This window comes from Ixodes scapularis, unplaced genomic scaffold, assembly GCF_016920785.2.
Source record: "Ixodes scapularis isolate PalLabHiFi unplaced genomic scaffold, ASM1692078v2 PGA_scaffold0__279_contigs__length_252992795, whole genome shotgun sequence".
NCBI lineage: Eukaryota > Metazoa > Arthropoda > Arachnida > Ixodida > Ixodidae > Ixodes > Ixodes scapularis.
In genome coordinates, this window is record NW_024609835.1 from 248,876,648 (window position 1) to 248,899,620 (window position 22,973).

General features: G+C 48.7%; 1 protein-coding gene across 1 annotated transcript in view; it reads right to left on the reverse strand.

Annotated features, from left to right (window-relative positions):
* LOC8031823 (RNA polymerase-associated protein LEO1) overlaps positions 1-22,973 on the reverse strand; it is a 36,291-nt gene that overhangs the window by 4,480 nt on the left and 8,838 nt on the right. The window contains exons 3-9 of the mRNA XM_029969838.4: positions 21,736-21,900; positions 16,920-17,209; positions 16,101-16,231; positions 11,866-11,950; positions 3,209-3,303; positions 2,733-2,870; positions 2,061-2,196 (exon numbers count right to left, since the gene is read on the reverse strand). Coding sequence (XP_029825698.1) covers positions 2,061-2,196; positions 2,733-2,870; positions 3,209-3,303; positions 11,866-11,950; positions 16,101-16,231; positions 16,920-17,209; positions 21,736-21,900 — 1,040 coding nt within the window. The remainder of the gene's footprint in view (positions 1-2,060; positions 2,197-2,732; positions 2,871-3,208; positions 3,304-11,865; positions 11,951-16,100; positions 16,232-16,919; positions 17,210-21,735; positions 21,901-22,973) is intronic.

Consider the following 22,973-nt stretch of genomic DNA (forward strand, 5'->3'; position numbering starts at 1 on the left):
GTGGGCAAGAAGCTCGCCGTCGCCCATAAACAAACCGTTGAAATGCGATGTTATCGGCATCGGTGTGAGTCCCCCTGCCCTTTTTCGCATTTGAATTGTTGATCCTACATCTTCCTGGCAATGTCTGACTACTTGAGCGGCCTCAGCGAAACTAACGAGGCTCGTTACACCGCAAAACTTTGCGTGAATAATGTGACATGCGGCGATTCATTTCGCATGGACGACACAGTATGTACGCTAAAGCCTGATTTGCATGATGACATTTCGCTCTCAATGTTCGGTTGCGACGTAGCTCGGGCTGCAAAAGCGTGAACCGTAGCTGAGAAGGTCAATGTCGATACTGAAAATCTCAAGCAGAATCGGACCAAGTGAATCGGGCATAACAAGTCGGTGATGGCCACTGGTATCAATGATGAACATATCCTTGTATCTACTGTTTACATCCAGCCTGCTTACCAACCTTCAAACTTAAGTCTTTCGAGGCCTGCACTTACTTCTTATCGCAAGTACCGGGCCAACATTTGGTCTACAAGCCGGTGTCATCTAAAAGAGCAGACGACAGATGGAACGATCAGGCGGCCGTTTGAACTTGAAGACACACTGACCGTGGTCCGTACAACTTGACGCTTTTCCGGCGTTGCTTTTGAAACAAAATAAATAAATCTGATGGCCAGAAGTATCTGTGAATTCAACCCAAAATGCTTCCCGTCCAAGCAATCGTGGTACGATGGCGTCTGGTTTTCCCTTTTCACAGCACATATCCACGTTCTCAGACGAACCGAGCGCATGAAAATTGACGTTCAAACCTTTCTCGACCCTTTTGGTACAGCCCCAGTCGCGGAATTTTGACAAGAAGGTAGATTTTTGTCTGGTTCCTTTCAGAACAACGCAGGAACACACGTCTCACATGGGGCCTTCCGCCCACAGCCCCAGACCGGAAGTGCGCCCTACGCGCCACCACTGCGCCGTGACGTAACAGAGATGAGTTTGAGTATAACGTTGACGAAAGTGCTTTATGCCAAGCAAGAAAGAATGAAGTGGGAAAAGAAGAGAAATATACGGGACCGCCAAGTGTTCCACCGCTACACGATAGGTGGCACCAGTGCGTCCTCTCGTCGCAAGAGATTTCAAGAGGTTTCAAGGCACTCGGTTCTCAGAAGCCGCAGACGAGAGAAATAGGGCGGTGAAATAGTCGCTCTACTTCGCCACTTTATTTCGATGGTAAGATAGAGAAATAGCGTGGATCCCAACAAAACGTACCAAGCATAAGCAAAGCAAAACAAATATAAGTCCAAAATGCAGAAATTTCATATTTTCCCTTCCCACATACTTCCGGATTGCCCATATAATACTAGGATCCCCGCAAGGAAGTTGCCACGATTGTTGTCCAAAAACCTTGGGCGCTTCAGACAGCTAATTACTACTCAACACGGGAAAGCACCGTATGCAAGGTGTCCTTTAGGCATATTTGTTTTAAAAGGACTGTGAAAGCTACAAGAGTGCAGTCTTTGCAGGTCAAGTTACACACTCAGGGGGGGGGGGGGGGGGGGGGGACATACTATGGGGAGATAATCGTTGCGATAAGGAAGATAACCAAAATTTGTTAAGGAACGTTTTAATTATTGATGATATTGTTTTAATCAGGAACTTGCTGAGCAACATCAAAAGCCACTATATAAGCCATTTTAGAAAGAGTTGGGGCATGTGAGAAACGTGGTGTGCTAAAGTTGTGCTGGCGGTGCCAAGACTCAGCACTAGCCTCGCTTCCCATGTGCCCCAAACCTGGCTAAAATTCAATCGTTTAGTAATTTTTGACAACACTCAGCAAGTTTCTGACTCAAACCATATCTTCAATAATTAAAGTTAATTAACAAACTTTCGTTAATTAACCGACTTATTGCGACGAATTATGCCCCCCGGCCGTATAACTCACCTGCACAAACCGTGTTAGTGTAGCTTTTGCGGCGTTTGTACAAAAATCTGTAAAGCCTCGAAGAAAGCACCGACTGCTGATCCGGAAAAGGTGATCTTCCGGATCCCAGGCGGGCGTTCCAGCTCACCTTGATCATCTCGCTCCGGTGCGCCTCGGGGTCCTTGCCCACCTGTGGCAGCACCCGGATCTTCTGGGTCTTTTGGCTGCGCCCAGCCAGGGACAGGGTCATCTTGCGATGGGTGAAGCTGTCCGTCGAGTGGGGCCTGCACGGGGACACGCCCGGTTGGATCACACTCCCCAGAAGCCCGAGCCAAACGCTCCCCAACGCGTGCACCCAAGCCGAGTCCAGGAGGGGCGCTTGGGCCGTCCGTCGAGAAAGACCGGCGTTCCTCCACGCTCCAGAGTGCAACTTCTCGGTCCCGCCTCTCAAGAGGGAGAAATCTAGCAGTTCCCGCGAAGCAGCCTTGAGGCCTAAAGCCTCGGAAGCCAAGGAGTTTAGGCTACACTCTCCTTCCCTCCTTTGCCAGAGCCTCACCGGTAGTGTCGCAAGTTTGTTCCCGGTTTAGTACCGTTAAAACACCCGGAATTTAATGTTGTCACCTGCCACCTGTACATCACCCCCAGAGGAAGACTGTAGCCCCTATCTTGATGGTAAAGGCTACATCTAATCAAACGAGAACCGCATCCAGCGTTATGCCGCAAGCGCGCACAATCGGCGTGTGGCAGCACAAGAACAGGAAGGGTCGCGAGGCGGAGCGGCGAAGAATGGGGCGGCCAGGGAGCCCCCGGAGGGACGCACCTGAAGCTGAGCTTGGTGCGGAAGACGGCCTGACCCTGCAGGCCGGTGCCCTGGCGGATGAACAGGTGGTTGTGGTCGCCCTGCATCAGCGACTGCTTGTGCACGTCGAAGATCTCCGAGCCCAGGTGCAGCGACATGCTGGGACAATGGAGAACGCCAGCGAGAGGCTAGTAACGACCTGACGGGTCAATCAGAAGCGTGTCGCCACGGCACTCGTTGCCTCTAAGCATTTGCCATTGCTGACCAAACCAATCACATGCAGCAAATACCCTTTTTTCTCTGCCTGTCTGGTCTAGCCTGTGAGAGCATACCCACAAAGACGACGAGCGCCGCGGCACTTTTGGTGCTGCTTGCTCGGCTCCGTCAGATCCTAGCGGCGAACTTGGAGCGAAACGGAGCTTTGAAGCAAACGCAACACCACAGACAATGCCGAGATCCGCAAAAGGCATCCCCTTGAAATCCACCCGTCCACCTACCTCCCGTCCGACCATTTAATGATCCGTGCGTTGCTCTGCCGTACGGGATTGCCCAGCTTGTCGTAGATGTAGCGCCAGCGCACGGTGTTCTCCACCTGTGTGGCGAAAGGAGCACACACCAAGGTTAACTCCGCGCATTTGTACCACCCGAGTTGTGTCGTGGAACATTCCTTTCATCAAGCAAATGTGCGTCGTGGACAGAGTGATACTATTCATAAACACTTTTATGGCCTGGAGCCACGTTGAGTGCTTTGAGGCCCGAATCAATCTAAAAGAAGCGGAAAAATGTGGCTACTCTACCGACAGTTTGTTTTCCTTTCGCATACCGCCGGTCTTCTTTTGGTATTCATTTGTTCCTTTTCAGTGTCCCACAAACAACTTGACAGTTCCCTGGTGGTGCAATTGTGAATTACTACTACTCGACAAAAGAAGGAAAAATAATAACATTTTCAACACCGAGGAAAAAATTTGGAAAATAATAGCATGAACACACTTTTTCTAGACTATCATCAAAAAGACAGAGATTAATAGTTGCCGAAATCTGTTTAAAATAATTATGTAGATGAAAAGTGACTAGTGGACTTTTCTTTCTGTTATGCAGCTTTTGAAGATTATTTCATAATGCATGTTTTATTACAGCCCCATACGATGCCTACAAGCCGTCTCTCGCCTTGGAAGAGGCTTCCAGTCGCTTCGTTTTGGCATGCCCTTTTTTCATAAATATAAACATTTTAACCAAACTTATACCGTAATATCCCGAGTCATCGCCCACCCTCCTACCGCCTGAAATTCATTAAAAAAGTGGGGTGGGCCATGTCTCGGTGGGTGATCACAAACACTTGAAAAAAAGCGGAAAAAACCGCCTATTTTTCTCTGCGTATCTAGCGCTGATGCACAAGAGATACATCAAACTCAAAACTCTATTTAGTTTCGTTGTTTTATAGAAAAAAATGCTCACGAAAGAATATTTTATTATAGCGAAGTCCGTTGCTTGCATACGCGCTAGAAACACCGCCGATCTGCATATAGCGCGAACGTTTGCTCCGTGAAAGAATGTCACCACTATGTTCTCTTAGTTAGTAAAAAAAAAAAAAAAAAAAGTCTACGAGAAAAAAGAAAAACCGACCAGGCGCAACGAGCGAGCGAGCGGGCGGACCAAAGAAGCGACCAAGAGCAATGCTGGGAAAGCGGGAAAGCCGGCGGTCGCGTTGGCAAATACTTTGGCGCCGGGCCGAGTCGGGCGCGTTGTCAATTGCAAGCTCTTGCGCAACTTTCTTGTTTGGTGCGTACATACGTGCGTCCGTGCACGGCGGGCTATCAATGCACGGTTGGGACGCTCCGCAAGCGTCTGTGTAGGGCGTTCCAGCAAAGCTTTATTTACGCGTTGGCTTTGCCTAAAATATTGCACAACCGCGGTCGCGACGGGCGGGAAGAAGGAGCGGGTTCGCGGTGACCTTCGGCGGAGACATTGACCTAACACTCCGCGGTTACATTAACAAACTCTTATTTTGTTATCTCCATCGTTTCCTTTTCGCACGATACACGACCACTTTGGGGTCGCTCACGGAGGAAATGCGTAAACAAAAAGAAGTGTCTTTCCCTCCTTCGTTTTACTTTGTCACGGACGTCCTCCAACTGTAAGGTCCGCTGCCGCGTCATTCGGGTAGGATGAGTGTTCGCGGATCGCTGAGTCCGCGCTGGGGTATTTGAAGGGGTGGGCGATGACTCTGTGTTTTTTCGGAAATCGATATTGGCCCAAAAAACGGGGTGGGCGATGGCTCGGGGATGGGCGATGACTCGGGATATTACGGTATATACCGGGTGTCCCAAGTAGCGGCCAGGCTTTTTAAATTGACCGCAAAATTCGGTTTCTTAACCTATCGCGCTACAATCTTGTGCAGCGTTGCCCACAGATGGTGCATTTTTTTTTGTAAAATTTGCAAAGATAGAACTTACCTGAGGAAAAAGTGAAGAAAGAAAACTTTAAGCCTTTCCACTCTGGTGAAGAAAGACCAGCAAAGCTGTACTATGGTCAGACAACCTCAAGGACGACTTCTTGGACGACCTCAAGGACAACGCCTAAAGACAATATCCAGGACGACCTCAAGGACAATGTCTAGGACGACCTCAAGGACAATGTCTAGGACGACCTCAAGGACGACGCCTAGGACAACCTCGGGGACGACGTATGGGACGACGTCTAGGACTATTTCGAAGACAACGTCTAGGACGACCCCGGGGACGACGTCTAGGACGACTTCAAAGACTATTTCGAAGACAATGTCTAGGACGACCTCAAGAACAAATTCTGGGACGACCTCGAGGATGACGTCTAGAAGGACCTCGAGAATGACTTCTAGGAGAACCTCGAGGACAACCTCGAGGACGACCTCAAGGGCAACTTTTAGGATGACCTCGAGGACAACCTTTCGGAGAGCCTCAAAGACGACCTGAAGGACGACGTTTAGGACGACCTCAATGATGACTTCTAGGACGAATTCGAGGACGACATCTAGGACGACGCCTAGAGAAATTCAGCCTTTTCACTCTGGTGAAAACCAGAGTGGAAAGGCTGGAAAGGTTGTCGCCATCTATAAGCAGGGCTGGCAAGCCGATTGTCTGGTTGCCGCCGTCGCTCACAGATGGCGGTAACTGTCCAAAGTTTTGTGTCAACATTTCTTTGCGGGGGACACGATCCTGGGGAAACAGCCCGTTACAGCTCCGCTGTAAAAAAGGCTAAGCTCCTCTGGAAACGCAGCGAAGCCACCGGTCTTCAAACAATACGGCGCCGTTTCTCATGGGAGACAAGAGATGGCGCAAGCGGTCGTGACGCCAACTACCGCCAACGAACGAGCATACTGCGCCGAGAGCCGGCGTCTTTAGCAGACAATCGTTTTGACTCAAAAGCGGCGTGCGTTCGGCAGGCGGCGACAGTCACAGAGACAAAAACAGGCGCGCTGACAACAAGGAACTGCAAAGCAGACTACATAATTACCACGAAAAAAACAGTTAAAATAACCCGACAAACCATGTTTTTAATTGATTATGTGTCCATTCAATGTGTTCTATTAGTAAGGATGATAAAATAATGCATTGGCAACTGATATCAAAAAAGCTTGCACCGCTTTTGAGTTGAAAACATTGTCTGCTAAAGACGCCGGCTATCGACGCCGTGTGCTCGTTCGTTGGCGGCAGTTGGCGTCGCGACCACTAGCGCCATCTCTTGTCTCCCGTGCGAAACGGCGCCGTATTGTTTGAAGCAATTATTACTAGATTCTCTTCTGTTCTCAAACTATGGAGCTCCGCCTGACGCCTATCTGTTGCGCTCCGCTTGGGGGTGCGCGCGAAGGAGGTTGCCCGGCAAGGTGCGAAACCCCACGGCCGACCCGGCATAGCAACACGTGAAACACGTTGCAAGCAGTGTGCGGCAGTGTTTCCGTTTGGTTACGTTTGTGCTCGTAGCCGCGTGTGTGGTGTTTGTGCATCCTGCTGCAACTGCATCAACCATGCCACGCTCTTTCGTACCACGGTGTAAAAGCGGGTACGCCTCTGTGCGATCTGCGGGACAGAAGAGACATTTTTTCAAGCCACCCAGCGACGCTGAACGCCTTGAACTCTGGTCAAAAAGTTTTCGAGCTCGTCTTCCATTTGCGATCTTCACTTCCACGATGATGACATCTAGAAGGTCTTCGAGCACAACGTTTGTGGTGATGTGGTAGCGGTACCGTGCGACAAATGGGCACTGAAGCACGACGCCGGGCCTCGCCTGTTCCCGAATTGTCCCAAGTATCTTTTTAAACCGACACAAAAACGCAAAGCACCTACTCGCAGACTGTCCCCGGCAAAAAGAAAGCGTTGAAAAGAACAAGGTGAGCGGTCGACTGCAGCAGTTCAAGGCAAACCGAATGCTCTACTTGTTAGTGTGGAGGACACATCGAAGACCTCTGGAGAGGCTCGTCGATCAAACAGAGCTAGCTTGAGCAATGAGAATAAGGCTAGGCTACTGGAAATGAAATTTCCATGTGTTACTCCTGACCAAATGAGTGATGAGCACAGCTACTTCAGAGGTTCACCAGACGACAGTGTTGCGTATTACCTATCTGGGTATGTTGTAAACAAAGTGAGCAAGCGCACAGAGTGCCAGTTGTGCCTGCATGACATTAGTTCAGCAGCTCCTGTCGTCGGTTCTGACGCATACTTGACCATTTGTCGGAGCTTCAAAGAAGGCAGCCTGAAGCACCCCAGCATCAAGGCGTGCTGGGGTGCTTCAGAGTTGTATATGAATCAGTTTCAACTTCTCTTGATGAGGAAGGTCTGTGTGGGGACTTGTTTTGGAAGGTCCTGAACGAGCTGGATGAGTGCAATCTAACGCGGCTGGGTTGTGATCAGCACAAGCCTACGTTCATGTGCCAAGTGTTGTATTTTTTCATTGTCACGCGGATGCATTTTTACGCTAGGGATGTCAACCACTGCCTTTGAATTCTCGAGAAAGTCGCCATTGCCAGCAAAAAAGCTCGTCTATAATGAAACCGTGTTCAACAATTGCATTGTGTGTGCATCTTTGTGCCTTGCACTAAGTGCTTTTCGTGCCACCGAGAGAATAAAGTTTCTTCGCTTTGCTTATTTTTCGTTTTCAGTAACGAGTGTGCGCAAAGAGCGCCGGTGATACTTTCCGGGCAGCTTCGCCACTGCTGCTTTCTCCTGTTCATTCCGCTCATTTAGAGCCTCTCCCCAACGTCTGAAGAGGTCCCTAATGACTAAAAATCGGAGGCGCATTGCATGACACAATTTCAAGGCAAAGAATGCTATAATTTTAGACAAACCCCCGATATTGAGTAAAAGACGAAGGACAACGGTGTGACACATCGAGTGTCACACAGAGTTGAGACTCTGTGTTGTGTTGTCCTTTGTCCTTTCCCCAGTCTCGGAGGCAGGGGCGGATGCAGAAATTTCCTGAGGGGGGGGGGGTCAGGTGTTGGTCAGCGTACCATATGTTTAGGAACCCCCTCTCCCTCGTTTCACGCCCTAAATTTTACACATGCACAAATCAAGAGGGGGATCAGGACATCCGGACCCCCCTTCTAAATCTGCCCCTGCTCAGAGGTTTGTCTAAAATTATGTTAAACCTTCACCAGCCCGCTTGCCCCCTAACTTTTTCGTAAATAATTCTATTTGCTGCACAAACCGCCAGCGTGTCGCGCTACGAAGCGCAGGGCACCGGGCTAACGGTGGCCGCCGCGCCATCTGGCGAGCGGAAATGAAAATGGGCCACGCATCGACAACCGCCGCCGGGGGAGTTTGACAACTGAATTGATCTAGTAACGTTGGTTTGAAGACCGGTGGCTTCGCTGCGTTTCCATAGGAGCTAAGCCTTTTTCTTTCTTTACTTTTTCTTCAGGTAAATTCACTCTTTACAAATTTTACAAAAAAAAATGCACCATCTGTGGGCAACGCTGCACAAAGTCGTAGCGCGATAGGTTAAGAAACCGAATTTTCCGGTCGATTTAAAGAGCCTGGCCGCTACTTGAGAAACCTGGCAGTTGCATTCTACATAATCTACAGTACATGCATGCCAAATTTGGTTGTGGTAGGAAGATATCAAGAACAAAAATTCTTGTGCACAAACTGTGAGGATGCTTCAAAATTACATAAAAAAGAAAAACGCGTCTGAATGTTACCATAAATGAGTAGTGATATTTTTTCGCGAAGAGAAAAGGAATATCTCATTAATAATTTTCCACGAGAAATTAAAGTTAGAATGCTGCGATGGAAAGGAGACGGCTAGGCCCAATTGTCAACGTAAATGTGATAATGGGAGACACCACGATTTGAAAAACCACGCACCAAAAAACGGCTCAAATTTATGCCGTTCTGCATTACCGGAAAGTCTTCAAATACACATTTGACAAATTTTGCAATTACAACCGTTACTTTTTTTTTTTTGGACATGCAATATGAAGATTTAAAAGATAATAAAACACCATAAAACCCAAAATGTTTTGTAAAATATTTCCGTTTTTCGATCCGCATGTCCCCTTAAAGGGCAACTCTGGCCAAAACTCAAAATGAATTAAATTACTGGTATCGCTTTAGTGACACAAAATACGACCCCAGCCAAAATATTACGGCCGTGGGACGCCGCATTCTCAACTAATGCCGATAATAAAAATGCGACCCGCCGCGAGCCGCTGCTCCTTAGCGGGCGGGCAGCGGGTTGCCGATTGCTCAAGCAACATTGGACCGTGACGTCATAGTCATTCTTTTTTTTTTTTTTCAGTTCCGGGTGGGCGCGCGGCGCACCTGTTTCGCGCGTTTTTTTGTGCCGCTACCACCGCTACTTCGGCTTGTGATTACGTTGCTTTTATCTGTAGCCCGTGTAGCTTCGGTATAGCCTTTTGTTTATTTGCTTGTGAGGACTCCAAAACTCGTTTTAGCGAGCAACTCAGTGCGCCCAAGACTGCCCAGCTCTTCCTCGAAAGATGCCGAGTACAACTTGTAGCGCCGTGGGCTGCTCAAACAAGCCGCTGCGCAACCCGGAGGTGCTTTTTCACAAGTTTCCAACGGATCGGAAATTGGAGAAGCTGTGGGTGAACGCTGTTCGACGAGTGGACTTTGGAAAGCCTTGGACACCGACCCCCAGATCGAAGCTCTGCTCCGATCATTTTTCGCCGGAGAGTTACGAACGAAACCTACGGGTGTTGGTTGCTGGTGGCTTATAATGAAAAGGAAAACAGAATGTTCTGCTTTGTGCCACTGCTTGTTTACTACGCTATCTCGTGAGTAATACAAAGGTCCGTAACGACTACTAGCGAACAGCCGGCGCGTGAAGCTTATGCGGTATAAACATTCGCCTTCCAATCGTTCGAACCCTTTACGCAGCAGTATTAATTAACACTGGGCTTGTGGATACCACAAAGGACTTTCAAAAAATCCCGAAAGTTCGGATTTGTAAGTTACAACTCTAATTTACCCGAGTTCGGCTGGAGGTAAATATAATATTTAAAAATGCAAAAAAAAAAAAAAAAAAAAAAAAAAAACACTTGCTTTAGTCAAAAAGTTACGAAGGAAAACTTTAAGATCCTACGTATTCCAATAAAAAAAATTGTTATTGCAGGGGGGGGGGGGGGGAATGTGGAAGGGAAAGAAGGTGTTCTCACCTTGCTAACGTTCTCTGTTTTCCTCTATCACCCACAAAAACTTTTGCTAGCTTTGAGAAGAAAATGACTGCCCAAAAAACTTCCTTTTCTTTTTTTAGTGCGGCAAGTTATTTTATTTTTACAAATTAGATTCACTACCTAGCAGTGGCGTCATGAGGGTCAGCGGCACCCGAAGCCGCCGCAACCCCCCCCTCCCCTCCCCTCCCCTCCCTCCCCCCCCCCCCCCCGCCCTCGCGTGGCCTGCCGTGGCCTGCCGCGACCCCCCCCCCTCCCCCCCCCTCCACCCGTACACCCCTCCCCTCCCCCCCCCCTTGTGACGCCACTGCTACCTAGACGAACTTACGTGGTGAATTAGTGTCATAGCTTAAAAATTCAGCTTTTACGCGCCTGAGGAAAAAAGAACGAAAAAACAGACGTCTACAGCTTAGCACACGTCTGTTCAAGCGTCGCGGCCCGCGCCGGAGAGCGTCAAAGTCTTGTGTCTGGGACTGACCCGCAGCGCGAAAGCAAGAGGGCCCCCTGTACTGTACGTCACTGGCAGCGCGGCGTAGATCAACGCCGCTCCTTCCACGGACTCCCGATGACAATTTAGGCTTAGCGACGAATACGTGAGATACGTGAGACCGCACGCACGCCGATAGCTGTCGAGTACGCACCGAACGAGCTCACTCGTTTTCCAGTCGCTAGCTTTTGGGTATACAAGCGACGAATACGGCACGGCATAGCGCACGCACGGCGGCAGCCGCCGAGCACGGCACCGAACGAGTTGACGGGTGTTCCAGTCGCTAGCTTTTGGGTATACTCACTAGCTCTTGCTACATGTGCTGGATAACTACCACGTATGCAGAATTAAAACAAAATCAGCTTACCTTCTATTTTTAGACGGCTAGCGCAACAGAGGTTGCCGTAGGTGTCGCTTGGCCTGTGTGCTCGTTGAACGAGAACGACCATGACGTCACGTCCACATAGCGACTGATTTCCAATGTTGCCGGAACCTCGAGCGGCTAGTTTCGGTTTTGTCGGCCGCGCCCTAAACACAACTTTGAGACGTCGATATCTTTAAAACTACGCACAATAACGAGAAAAAAATTACACCTTTCAATTCAGGGACGCTGACTGCACTAAAAACAGTCATAATCCCAAAATCGAAAGTAAGGACCGGAGTTGCCCTTTAAAGAAAAAAACATCCTTGCCATGTGCCCCCTAAAAAAAAAAAAAAAAAAAAAAAAAGAGGCATTGTTTAAAGTTAACCGATGTTAGCAGAATAGCATATTTCATAATGCCTAGTGCAGCAGCAAACAAGGCACACATTTGAGAACTGGCGTTTTGCTCGGGGCTGCTAAATCTAGCTGAATTAGAGCATCCCCGACACCCGAACCCACACAAATGAGGCGAGCTCGACCATTTCGCGGCGTTCCCAAGTACTATAATGCGTCGCTGCACACAAGTGACGTGAGCAGGCAGACAAACGGTGGGTGACCGGCGGATGTGAGGGCGTACCTTCAGCTTGAGCCGTGCCCGTCCTTCCTCGTCCAAGACCTCGTCTTCGTCCACTTCGTCCTCGTACCACTGCGGGTCGTACGGCCTGGGGAGGGCACGCGGAGTCAAGGCGGGGCCAGGGATTGGCCCCAACCCGGACCAATGTTTAGGTACAGTGGCTTAAAGGGGGTAGTGTAGTTACCGCGTATTCTCCACCGTGCATTGTGAACGGCCACTTCTTGGAAGACGATGTAGGTGGCGCTTCGATCCGCAGCTCCGTTGGGTGCCTCCATCGGCCGGCACATAGAGGCACCCTAACACGCTTCGTAACTAATATAAATACCTCAAAAACAACTATTTGTTTCCAGTAAACTTCCAACGACATGATTTGTGTTCGTAGGTGAATAAAAATGTGAAACTAGCAGACGACGGTTTAGTCGACAACTGCGAATCTGCCGGAGGTGGCCGGAGCCAAGCTGGCCAAGCGGCCAAGCCGGAGCCATAACCGGAACGACGGTGCTGCAAGCGCCAGCGCCACCCGCGGCCGTCTTTTAACGCTGTGCCGCTTCTCCGGTTTCGTTCGTTACACTACCCCCTTTAAGCCACTGTAGTTTAGGCAACAGAGTCGCTGGGCGGAGCTGTCGCCAGAAAGACAGCAGCAGTCGTTCGTCCACACCACCGTCGCACGACTCGAGAATTTCGCAGGTCCGTTTACCCGACGTTCGGCGCACCGAATGGGCACTTAACGGAAGAATATACTTTTTGCTCTTTTAATTGGACTAGGCCAGCAAAATCGTTATTTTGTTTCACTACCCTCAGGGCCTCGGCGCCCTGAGGGGAGGGGCAAAGGGGAGGGGCAAAAACAAAAACCAGCAATATATAGGATAAGGGCAACACTACTACAAAAGTGGAGTGAAAACATTTAAACATTCGAGGCTTACACCAACAAGTATGGTTGGCTATGGCACCTCTGAATGAATCGATCAATGGTACTGACACAAGGTGGTTCCATTCGGACAAAGTTCTTGGTATAGAAGCGTTGATGTGGGCAGTGGCATGACAGCGCTGAACTCGGATTTCGAACGGTCAATGATTAATAGTACAGCCTGGGCAATCGAGGCACGTGATGCTCATTAAAGCGCGAAACACATGTACGACGAAACCGTCCGATCCGACGTCCGACCGCGCAATACGACGGTCGGAGGCGAGGGTTTTCAACGCTCTCCGATGCTACGAAAACCCTCTCCCCCCAAGGTCATTCCCGCAGTCTGCACGTCGGATCGGAAGGTTTCGTCGTACATGTGTTTCGCGCTTAATACTGGGCAGGCGAGGTACATGTACATTTTGCTGTAATGCTATTACCCACTGGTTTGGCACAATGATGGAAGTCCATATTTGAGAGGAGACCAGGGTTCTAAAAAAACGCAAAACATTCCCAAATTGTGCATTTTTTCTAGTTTTGAAGTCTCCACAAAATAAAAGAGCTGATTTCAGTTTCTAACTTTTCAGAAAATAGCAGGTTATAAGTGATGAAGAGCTGAATCCAAACATGCAAGAAACTTCAAAAGTAACTTTTCCAGCTTCATTTAATAAATTAACGCGTATACTCCGTTTCACTTAAGTCAGGACGCAGCTGACGCTACAAGCTAATAAAACCGGTCATACCGCATCAAAAGTGCACCAACATATGTCTTTGTCATGTTTCTGTACGTGCATTATCATCGCTGAACCAATCGTGTACGAGGAAGGCCCAGTGAGTTGCGCCTTTGATGCTGTTGGATTGGTCCCATCAGCTCGTGGCGGCGGCCGCGTCCGGACTCAAGCTGAAACCAAGCACAGCAGACGGCTGGTGTGGCATGTTTGTGGCGCTGCATTCGGTGCACGGGCACGCGTTTCCCGCGGAGCGTGGACCCTGCTGCCGGCGCTATCTACAGCACATTTGGTCAACCCAGTACGTCTTATAGTTTGTTGGCCATTTTAATAATCATTCCTATTCGTAACTCCAACGCTTTATAGGTGGCGGGGCGGTAGTTCCAAGATGGCGGAAGAGACTGGGATAGATTCTCTAGGATATCCCGTGCGTCTGCTCGCTGACGCTGTTCAGTGCGTTAAAAAAGATTTATTTGTCTAAAAATGCGAAGCGGTTAGGAAGTACAAAACGAGCGTGTTAGTAACGGTAATTAGAAGTGAGGAAGATACATGTATCTATGTATCTTCCTCATGTCTAATTACGGTTAGGAAGGGATCATATAACAGGTGACGGAGTTGCTGATGCACGTTAGAAAAACGAGCGTGCAGTTATTTAGAAGTTGCAGAAACCTCAAATTATGAAGCTTTATGGTGAGCGAGCGCGTTTTAGGCACCGGCCACGTTACTGTTTGTGGCAGAATATTTTTTGAAGGTGATGAAGATGTGTTTGCGCTTTGCCTGGCCGTTAGTGCTCTAAAAAGAGAGCCGCGAACGGTGACCGTCAAGCTTCGGAAGAGCAGCAATGCACAGTATTGGTGTCTTCGCGTCACAGCCTGTCAAAACGCTGCTCACCGTCTCAGTCTTAGTGTATTGCAACACGTAATCAAACTGCTCTATGGTTATTGATAGAAAGCTTGTTACCGCAGGTTACCGTGTGGTGTAGCATTACAACCGCAAGCTCACGCTGCGCCTTTGAAGCACAATTTTCAGTGCGCGCCAGGAGAGTTGCCGTGCTCATCATTATAAAAAAAAATGTCATAGTCCTTACACCCCTTGTTACATATACGACACTCCAAAACTTCAGTTCGCTGTGCAGCCCACTGACGTCAAACTGACGGCCCCAACGTTTACGAGAGGCTTGATGACGGCGCAATATGAGATATTAAACAGCTAAAGTATGCAGCAAAGAGTACAGAAAAAACAAACAAAAAGACACCCTAGGTTTTGCAGTAAGGCCAAGAAAACCCCGATTAATTTTTTTTACACTCATTTACACTAACTTAAGCTATTTGAATAAGTTGTACAATTCGGCTACCAAGCCGCTCGTGAAAGCTGGTAGCACCAGTTGAACGTCAGTGCGCTGTACGTCCAACTAGAGTTTAAGGGTGTTGTACGCTATGCAAAAACTGCCTATTAACATAATCGGCGTGTTTAGAAGTTTTAATTATTGCTCTATCAGAAATAAATATTTTAATATACCGTACATTTTTCGTACCACATTGCGCTCCCTCTGGCCAAAACTGCCCGTTCTAAGCTCTCGTCCCAAACGGCTGGCTAACACAGACGCGCTTAAAATGCTTCGAGAATTTCTTTATTTGCTTTGTAATTTCCTGAAAGGAAGTATGGGCATTCTGTCTTTTTAAAGTGCTTGGAATTAATGGTCATGTTCCTTTTAACCACCTTAAAAGGCGAACCCAATCGAGATTTGTATTGCTCGACATGGACTTTCAGTAGACTGTATTATGGAGTTCTTCATTATTAGCGGGAGCTTTTTCCGTCACGTTGAGCACATATTGAGCTGGCGGCCATACACAAGACCAGAAATCCGAAGCGTATGCGATACACGAAAAGTCCCTAATTAAATTGGAAATCGCGGTCCTTCGTGCAAGGCTGTTGCAAGGCGGAGCACAAGAATTCATTTTTTAACGCGCTCACTTTTTTCGTTAAAACTGCTTCACGCATCAAGGCCGACCGTCCCTGCCACCATTTCCGCGCCGCCGTCGCCGCTGCCGTCCCTGCTCCTCTGGTTCTCCGTTTGTCCGTGGGAGGGCGAGCGGCGCGCTGGAGTTGCGAATAGCAATAATTAACTGGTGGGCCTTCTAGGCCACCGGTTCTTGAGCTGGGCTCCCTTCCCCAGAATACCCTCCAGGGCCCCCCAGCTCACAAGTTTTCTCGACCGATCCCGTCGCGAAGTACGGAAATCTTCCAATCTCAGCACCGCTTTAAAAAATCCGAGCCACTCGTCAAATCGCAACAATGTGGCTAACACTTCCTAGCATGGGCATTACTGTCTACCATGTCTGTAGGCTTATACGCCGCATTATTAGGTTAATTCCGAGTCCAGAGCAGGTTCCTTGGCTCTCGGTTGACAGGTACTTGTTTCTTGAGGTAAAAAGGTTTGAAAAGCCCCGCTTTAGGCGATGCTCAAGATGAGTGCATTGTTTTCCCAATACCAAAAAACGAGCAGAGCTTCCCTTCTGTCCACAAAAAATCCTGAAACGCCACTGCCGGGACAGAGGACGACAAGAACCGCGTGAAGGAACCTGGTCACCCGCAAGCCCCCTCACCGTGTGTCGACACTCAGGAAGTTTGGCAGCTTGACAAAGTGCACCTCGCTGCCCAGGTTGGTCACGATGCGGGGAATCTCCACGTCAATGCGCGTCTCTGGCACCGGCACCTCCTCCTCCTCCTCTTCACCCTACGCAGGGGGAGAGAGGTTACGTCACGTGGCAAATTTAGCGGGAAAATTATACGTGCTCCGTCTCCAACTTTACATCTGTGACATTACACGTATCCTTAAAGGGGGGGTGCTACAATTCTCGGACTTTGGCCAATTAACCGAGAGGAATAATATCTGTGTCACCTATAAAACGAAGAACAGAAAACCATATTTTCTTGCGAGCGCTAGTTTTTATTTTAAAAAATGAAACAAATCGAAGGTCAAAGTGCTTCTCAACTCTCACGTCGTCTTTCGAGCAACGTACTCTGGGGACCACCTGATTTCCCGGTGGGTTCTCCCCCCCACATCCCCCCGCCGCCTCCTACGCGATTGACGAATTTTTACAAATTAGCATCGCTGAAAGTTGCGGCGAGCAATCGGCACAAAGGAGGGCTCGCCACTGGGCAGACGGCGAGTGTAGCAGCAGAGGGGGACAGGTTTTGGTGACTTCCACGCGTCCCCCAGAGACGTATCACCGTAGTCCCCATAACCGCCACACGTGGCTGGAGATGGGCAAACAATGCGCTTTTCTTTTGCAATTATGCGGCGGAATAGCAGTTTTTTGGGGCAAGGCGGTGAATTTTTTGTGACTTGTGTCTCGAGAAACAATATAAAAAAAATATAAACTGCAAAAAACGTCGAAATGCGGCCTTGCAGGGCAACCCACCCGTGGAGCGTCCTCCGCGTCCTTGCGTGCCCCGTCCTCTTCTTCGTCGTCGCCCATCCTGCGTACGCGGTCGGTGCCGTCCTCCTCCTCTTTCTGCTCCGCTTCGTGGTCCGAGTCGTCGTCGTCCAGAACGCGGGCCGCCCGCTTCCGGGGGCTGCCCTCCTCGTCCGAGCTGAGGTCCCCCAGGTCCTCGCCAAACAGGGCTTCCACGTCCGGCCCACCCTCTTCGTCCTCCTCCCCGCCGGAGACGCGAGCCTTCTTGCGGCCGCTCGCCTCCTCCGCGTCAGACCCTGAACGGAGCGGCGGAAAGAGGGCAGGCACTTGACTGGGAGAAGTTTTCTACCCAGTTTGTTCACATTAGATGGCGCCAAATCCCCCCGGGCTGGTTTAGAAACGCTGCGTCCAAAATGCGCCGTCACCGTCGAGAAAGAGAGCTGCCACCGACGTACCGAGTTGCCAGAGAAGGTTGTCTCCACGGTTTCCACGACAATATATGGTGGCAGCCACCCCTCCCAATTCAAAGGGGAAAACCCAGAGGCGTCGAGCCGTCACAAGTATGTAAAAGCTGTCGGTACCTCTCTAGTAAAGTTGTTTCAGAGTGTGCGTCTCTCTACCTCGTGGTGGACAAAGAAAGGCAGCTCGATTTCAACGAGGAAGGAAACCATGTCGCCAAAGTTTGTGCTGCAAAATGGTTGCCCTCCGACCCCCCAAAAAATCCTCGATGAACACGCCACTGCTTCGTCGGCAAAGGTGATGCGAGGAGTCGTGCACTAAGCAGCACGCTGTTTTTGCTGCCTCAGCTCCGGAAGAGGCTGAGGCACCAAACAGCTACCGTGTAAAAATGGTTTTACAGCGGTAGCTGTTACAGGCCCGTCTCCCCCGGTTTCGCGACGGCATGAGTGTAAACAAAAAGTTTCCTCGCTAAATTTGGCAGAAAAACCTATGCACCAGATCACTTTCCCCGCTAAATTTAGCAGAACAAATTTAGGCCACAACACCTATCCACCAGTTCAGTTTCCCTGCTAAATATGGCGGAAAATTTAACGTCATGTGCCCTGACGTCACGGGAACTACAGACGAATTCATGTTCCACGCTAAATTCAGCAGAAAAATGTCATGTGACCTAAAAATTTACTTCACGTGACCCTGCACCATTCAGTTTCTCCGTTAAATTTGGTGGGAAAATTGATTGCACGGGACCTACAGACAAATTCAGGTTCTCCGCTAAATTTAGAGGAAAGATTGACGTCACGTGACCTATGCAATAATTCAGTTTCCCTGCTAAATTTGGCGGGAAAATTGATTGCACGGGACCTACAGACAAATTCAGGTTCCCCGGTAAATTTAGAGGAAAGATTGACGTCACGTGGCCTATGCAATAATTCAGTTTCCCCACTAAATTTGGCGGGAAAATTGATTGCACGGGACCTACAGACAAATTCAGGTTCCCCGCTAAATTTAGAGGAAAGATTGACGTCACGTGACCTATGCAATAATTCAGTTTCCTCGCTAAATTTGGTGGGAAAATTGATTGCACGGGACCTACAGACAAATTCAGGTTCCCCGCTAAATTTAGAGGAAAGATTGACGTCACGTGACCTATGCAATAATTCAGTTTCCCCGCTAAATTTGGTGGGAAAATTGATTGCACGGGACCTACAGACAAATTCAGGTTCCCCGCTAAATTTAGAGGAAAGATTGACGTCACGTGACCTATGCAATAATTCAGTTTCCCCGCTAAATTTGGCGGGAGAATTGATTGCACGGGACCTACAGACAAATTCAGGTTCCCCGCTAAATTTAGAGGAAAGATTGACGTCACGTGACCTATGCAATAATTCAGTTTCCCCGCTAAATTTGGTGGGAAAATTGATTGCACGAGACCTACAGACAAATTCAGGTTCCCCGCTAAATTTAGAGGAAAGATTGACGTCACGTGACCTATGCAATAATTCAGTTTCCCCGCTAAATTTGGTGGAAAAATTGATTGCACGGGACCTACAGACAAATTCAGGTTCCCCGCTAAATTTAGAGGAAAGATTGACGTCACGTGACCTATGCAAGAATTCAGTTTCCCCGCTAAATTTGGCGGGAAAATTGATTGCACGAGACCTACAGACAAATTCAGGTTCCCCGCTAAATTTAGAGGAAAGATTGACATCACGTGACCTATGCAATAATTCAGTTTCCCCGCTAAATTTGGTGGGAAAATTGATTGCACGGGACCTACAGACAAATTCAGGTTCCCCGCTAAATTTAGAGGAAAGATTGATGTCACGTGACCTATGCAATAATTCAGTTTCCCCGCTAAATTTGGTGGGAAAATTGATTGCACGGGACCTACAGACAAATTAAGGTTCCCCGCTAAATTTAGAGGAAAGATTGACGTCACGTGACCTATGCAATAATTCAGTTTCCCCGCTAAATTTGGCGGGAAAATTGACGTTGCGTGACCTAGTCACCAATTCAGTTTCCCCGCTAAATTTGGCAAGAAAGTTGATGTCACATGACTTTCCGTCACGGGACCTACAGACAAATTCAGGTTCCCCGCTAAATTTAGCGAAAAGATTGACGTCACATGACCTATGCACCAATTCAGTTTCCCCGCTAAATTTGGTGGGAAAATTGATGTCACGTCACCTTACGTACGGGACCTGCAGACAAATTCATGTTTCCAGCTAAATTTAGCGGAAAAAATATATGTCACGTGACCAAGGCATCAATTCAGTTTCCCCTCTAAATCCAGCACAAACAATGACGTTACGTGACCTATGCACCAATTCAGTTTCCCCGCTAAATTTGGCGGGAAAATTGATGTGACGTGACCTTACGTCACAGGATCTCCAGACGAAATCAGGTTCCCCGCTAAATTTAGAGGAAAACTTGACGTCACATGACCTAAACACCAATTCAGTTTCCCTGCTAAATTCGGCAGATAAGTTGACGTCACGTGACCTATGCATTAATTCAGTTTCCCCGCTATATTTGGCGGAAAAATTTGCCGCATGATTGTCCCCCAGTTTTTTTTCCGTAAAGTGCTGATTAAAGTCTCCCAAGAAAAATATAGGCAATTATGACGAGAACGCCATTTCGTACAACGGGGTATTTCGCAAATTCGACGACAGGCCAGATTGTAACAAACATTTTTATACCACCTGCATAACATTTATTTTCACTCTGAAATAAATGTACAAGAAAGGTCCGCAATTTATGAACGAGAGTTTGCTCTTTATTCGCTAAAAGCAAACTAGCAAAGCGCCGAGAGCATCTAGGCTCGAGCTTTGTGGCTAATGAAAATTGTGAAAAAAGGCGCTCTTTCGAGCAAAGATGAACATTGAATTCGCTGCACATCATTACAGTCTGTCCTTTACAGCGTAGTGCACGTGCGGACATCTTTGTCAGAGATGCGCCTAGTAGGCCCGCAAAGTTCCTCTATTTTGAGCCGAGATTAGGGAGAGCTCGAGGATCGCCCCAGTATAACTCACATTCCATTGAAATTCATTTACGAGCTAACGGGAGGTTTTTTTCGAAGTCGCTCAACATGTGACACGCACGTCACCAAATGCCAAATGTCACGACAAAAAGAGCGCAGCAATTTCCTTTGCGAGGGAGCTACAAATTTACGTGTGTGGAGCTCAGAAAGTTAGCTAGGACAACAGACACTTTAGAAAGAATTTGGAAACAACGTCTCGTCTTTTGTTTCACCGACATAACGGCTGAAAATTGGCAGACTATGTGTTCAGTAAGGCTGTCTGCTGGCAAAAGTAGATTCTGGCACAAAGTATGCTATGCTGCCAACATAGAGAGCGAGGCATCTATGGTGCTTGAGGGCATATGTTGCAATATTGTGACAGTTGCATCGATCACTTAAATGGAGACAACGGTTCATGGAAAGCAGATCCCTGGTACGTTACAAATGTACAACAGTTGTCCAAGAAAGGCCTCTCTCACGGGGACTCAATAATCCATGGGGGTCCGTAAATAGACGGTGTCATCATTCGAACCACCAGTCATAATCGGGGAGATGACACCTCAATGTGCAGTGCCTAGAGCCACTGCACGTACCTGCTTTCTGTTTACAAACAAGAGCGTGTTTGCTTACGCAAGCTGTGGGCACTGCGCATGCGCAGAAACCAGCTTTGCGAGAGGAGGCATCTGCGCGTGCATCGAGCCGTCGGCAACGTTGCGGTCTGACGTGGAGGTTCGCGTCGGTCTATACGCTTCCAAAGTAAGCAGAGCAAAGCAAACTTGAGCACCACCAATTCTGTGTGGATCCACGCAGAATTGGAAAAAAAAAAACCCATCCTACTCGCTTCTTGAACAATATACGACATGAAAACCATTTTTAATATCACATACACACTCCAGGTTACTCGAAAAATGTGCAAAACGTCCAATTTGCTTCGACCAATCGAGACCGTTCCTTTCCAACAGCTTGCGGGTCGTCCGCGACGTTGGGTTCAGATTTCGAAACGTCCATTCTTCCGATGTCTAGCGTCCAGCCGGAACTTAGCGTGTTGACCACCCCAACGATTCGCTCCGTCAACAAGGTGCGCAACTTAGACGGTTGCATTACACTGCCCCCTTGGGGTCACGTGCGGCAGCACTATGGTCGCCAACAGAACTCCGGGGAGCAGTTTCAGTCGTCCCGCCTCCCGCACGAACTCCGATAACGCATTCCGTGAGTGACGAGCATGCACGTGTAGCCAAAGCACAAAGAAAGGCAGCAAGTGCACGCTAGGCCTTTTGAAAGAGATGCTGCTCTCACCCCGTCGGTGCTTAGTGGCGCAAGTGGCCCCGAGGGAAGAAAACTCACCTTCGGACGGGGCCTCGCTGCCTTCGGACCTGCTCCTCTTGCGGGACGCCTGGCCCTCAGAGGCCTGGCCCTCAGAAGCCTGGCCCTCAGAAGCCTGGCCCTCGGATGCCTGGCCCTCGGATGCCTGGCCCTCGGATGCCTGGCCCTCGGACTCCGAACCAGATCCTGCGCGGGGTTTTGGGCCAGCCTCGCTCAACGCTCAAACAAACGGGGAAAAAACGTGGATGCCAACTATGATGAGGGCAGAAAGAATGAGCGACGTCTTGGCAGATCAAACAGAACCCCGGGGGAAGAAAAAACCTTCCCTGCCTTGGATGCTTAGCATGATTCAGGTTCAACTGCTGTCGCCAAATACCGGCCAGCTCTGAGTAAAGGTTCGGGGATGTCCTCATGAAAGCACTGCCTAGGTGCATGGTGACAGAATGTCCACTTGCCCACATGCTGGTTCACTCTGCTTCCGGCAAAGTGTGACACTGCTGTTGCTAAATCACAACCGACGAAATAATAAAAATATGAAAACAGATAGAAGCAACACGAATCTATTACTACAAGCAATGGCGTCACGGATGCAGCTTTTCTGGAAGTCGGTTAGCTTTTAGACCCGAGAACTGAAATAGACTTAAACAACTTAAGCACATTTTTTGCAGTTGTCCTAGGAAAACGGGTGAGCTTATTTTTACCCGTTTTGAGATGAGCATAAAATCTGAAAAAAGGCTGGCCCAACCAAAGACTAAATTTGACGTTTTATGTGCCAAACCAACAACGGGCATTAGGCACGCCCCAGCAAAGGACCGAGGATTAATTTCAACCACCTGGAGATCTTTTGACGTCCAACCGAAAGCTCGGTTACCTGTCTCCTTCTACGCAATGAGTCTCCGTCAGATTGCGGGCACCTCGACCAGGATTCGAACCCTCCACCTGGGAATCTATGGGCTGGTGCTTTGCCTCGAAGCCACCGAGGAGGCTCAACCCCGACTGTACATTGTTTCACCTCAACAAGAGCAATGGGTGCAGGATTTGGTTGCAAGCACATATTTAAGAAAACAAGCTAGCTGGTTGAATGCTAGCAAAAAATATTGCCCTCTGTAGCGCATGCTCCCAGGAAGACAGACAAGACACCCTTTCCAGAAATGTGCCGGTTACTGGAGGATCTCGAGCATGGTAGTCACAAAGGAAACTGTCAGGCTTGCCAGTTCACAAATAGTACAAATTCCACTTAACTGAATCTGCATGTAATT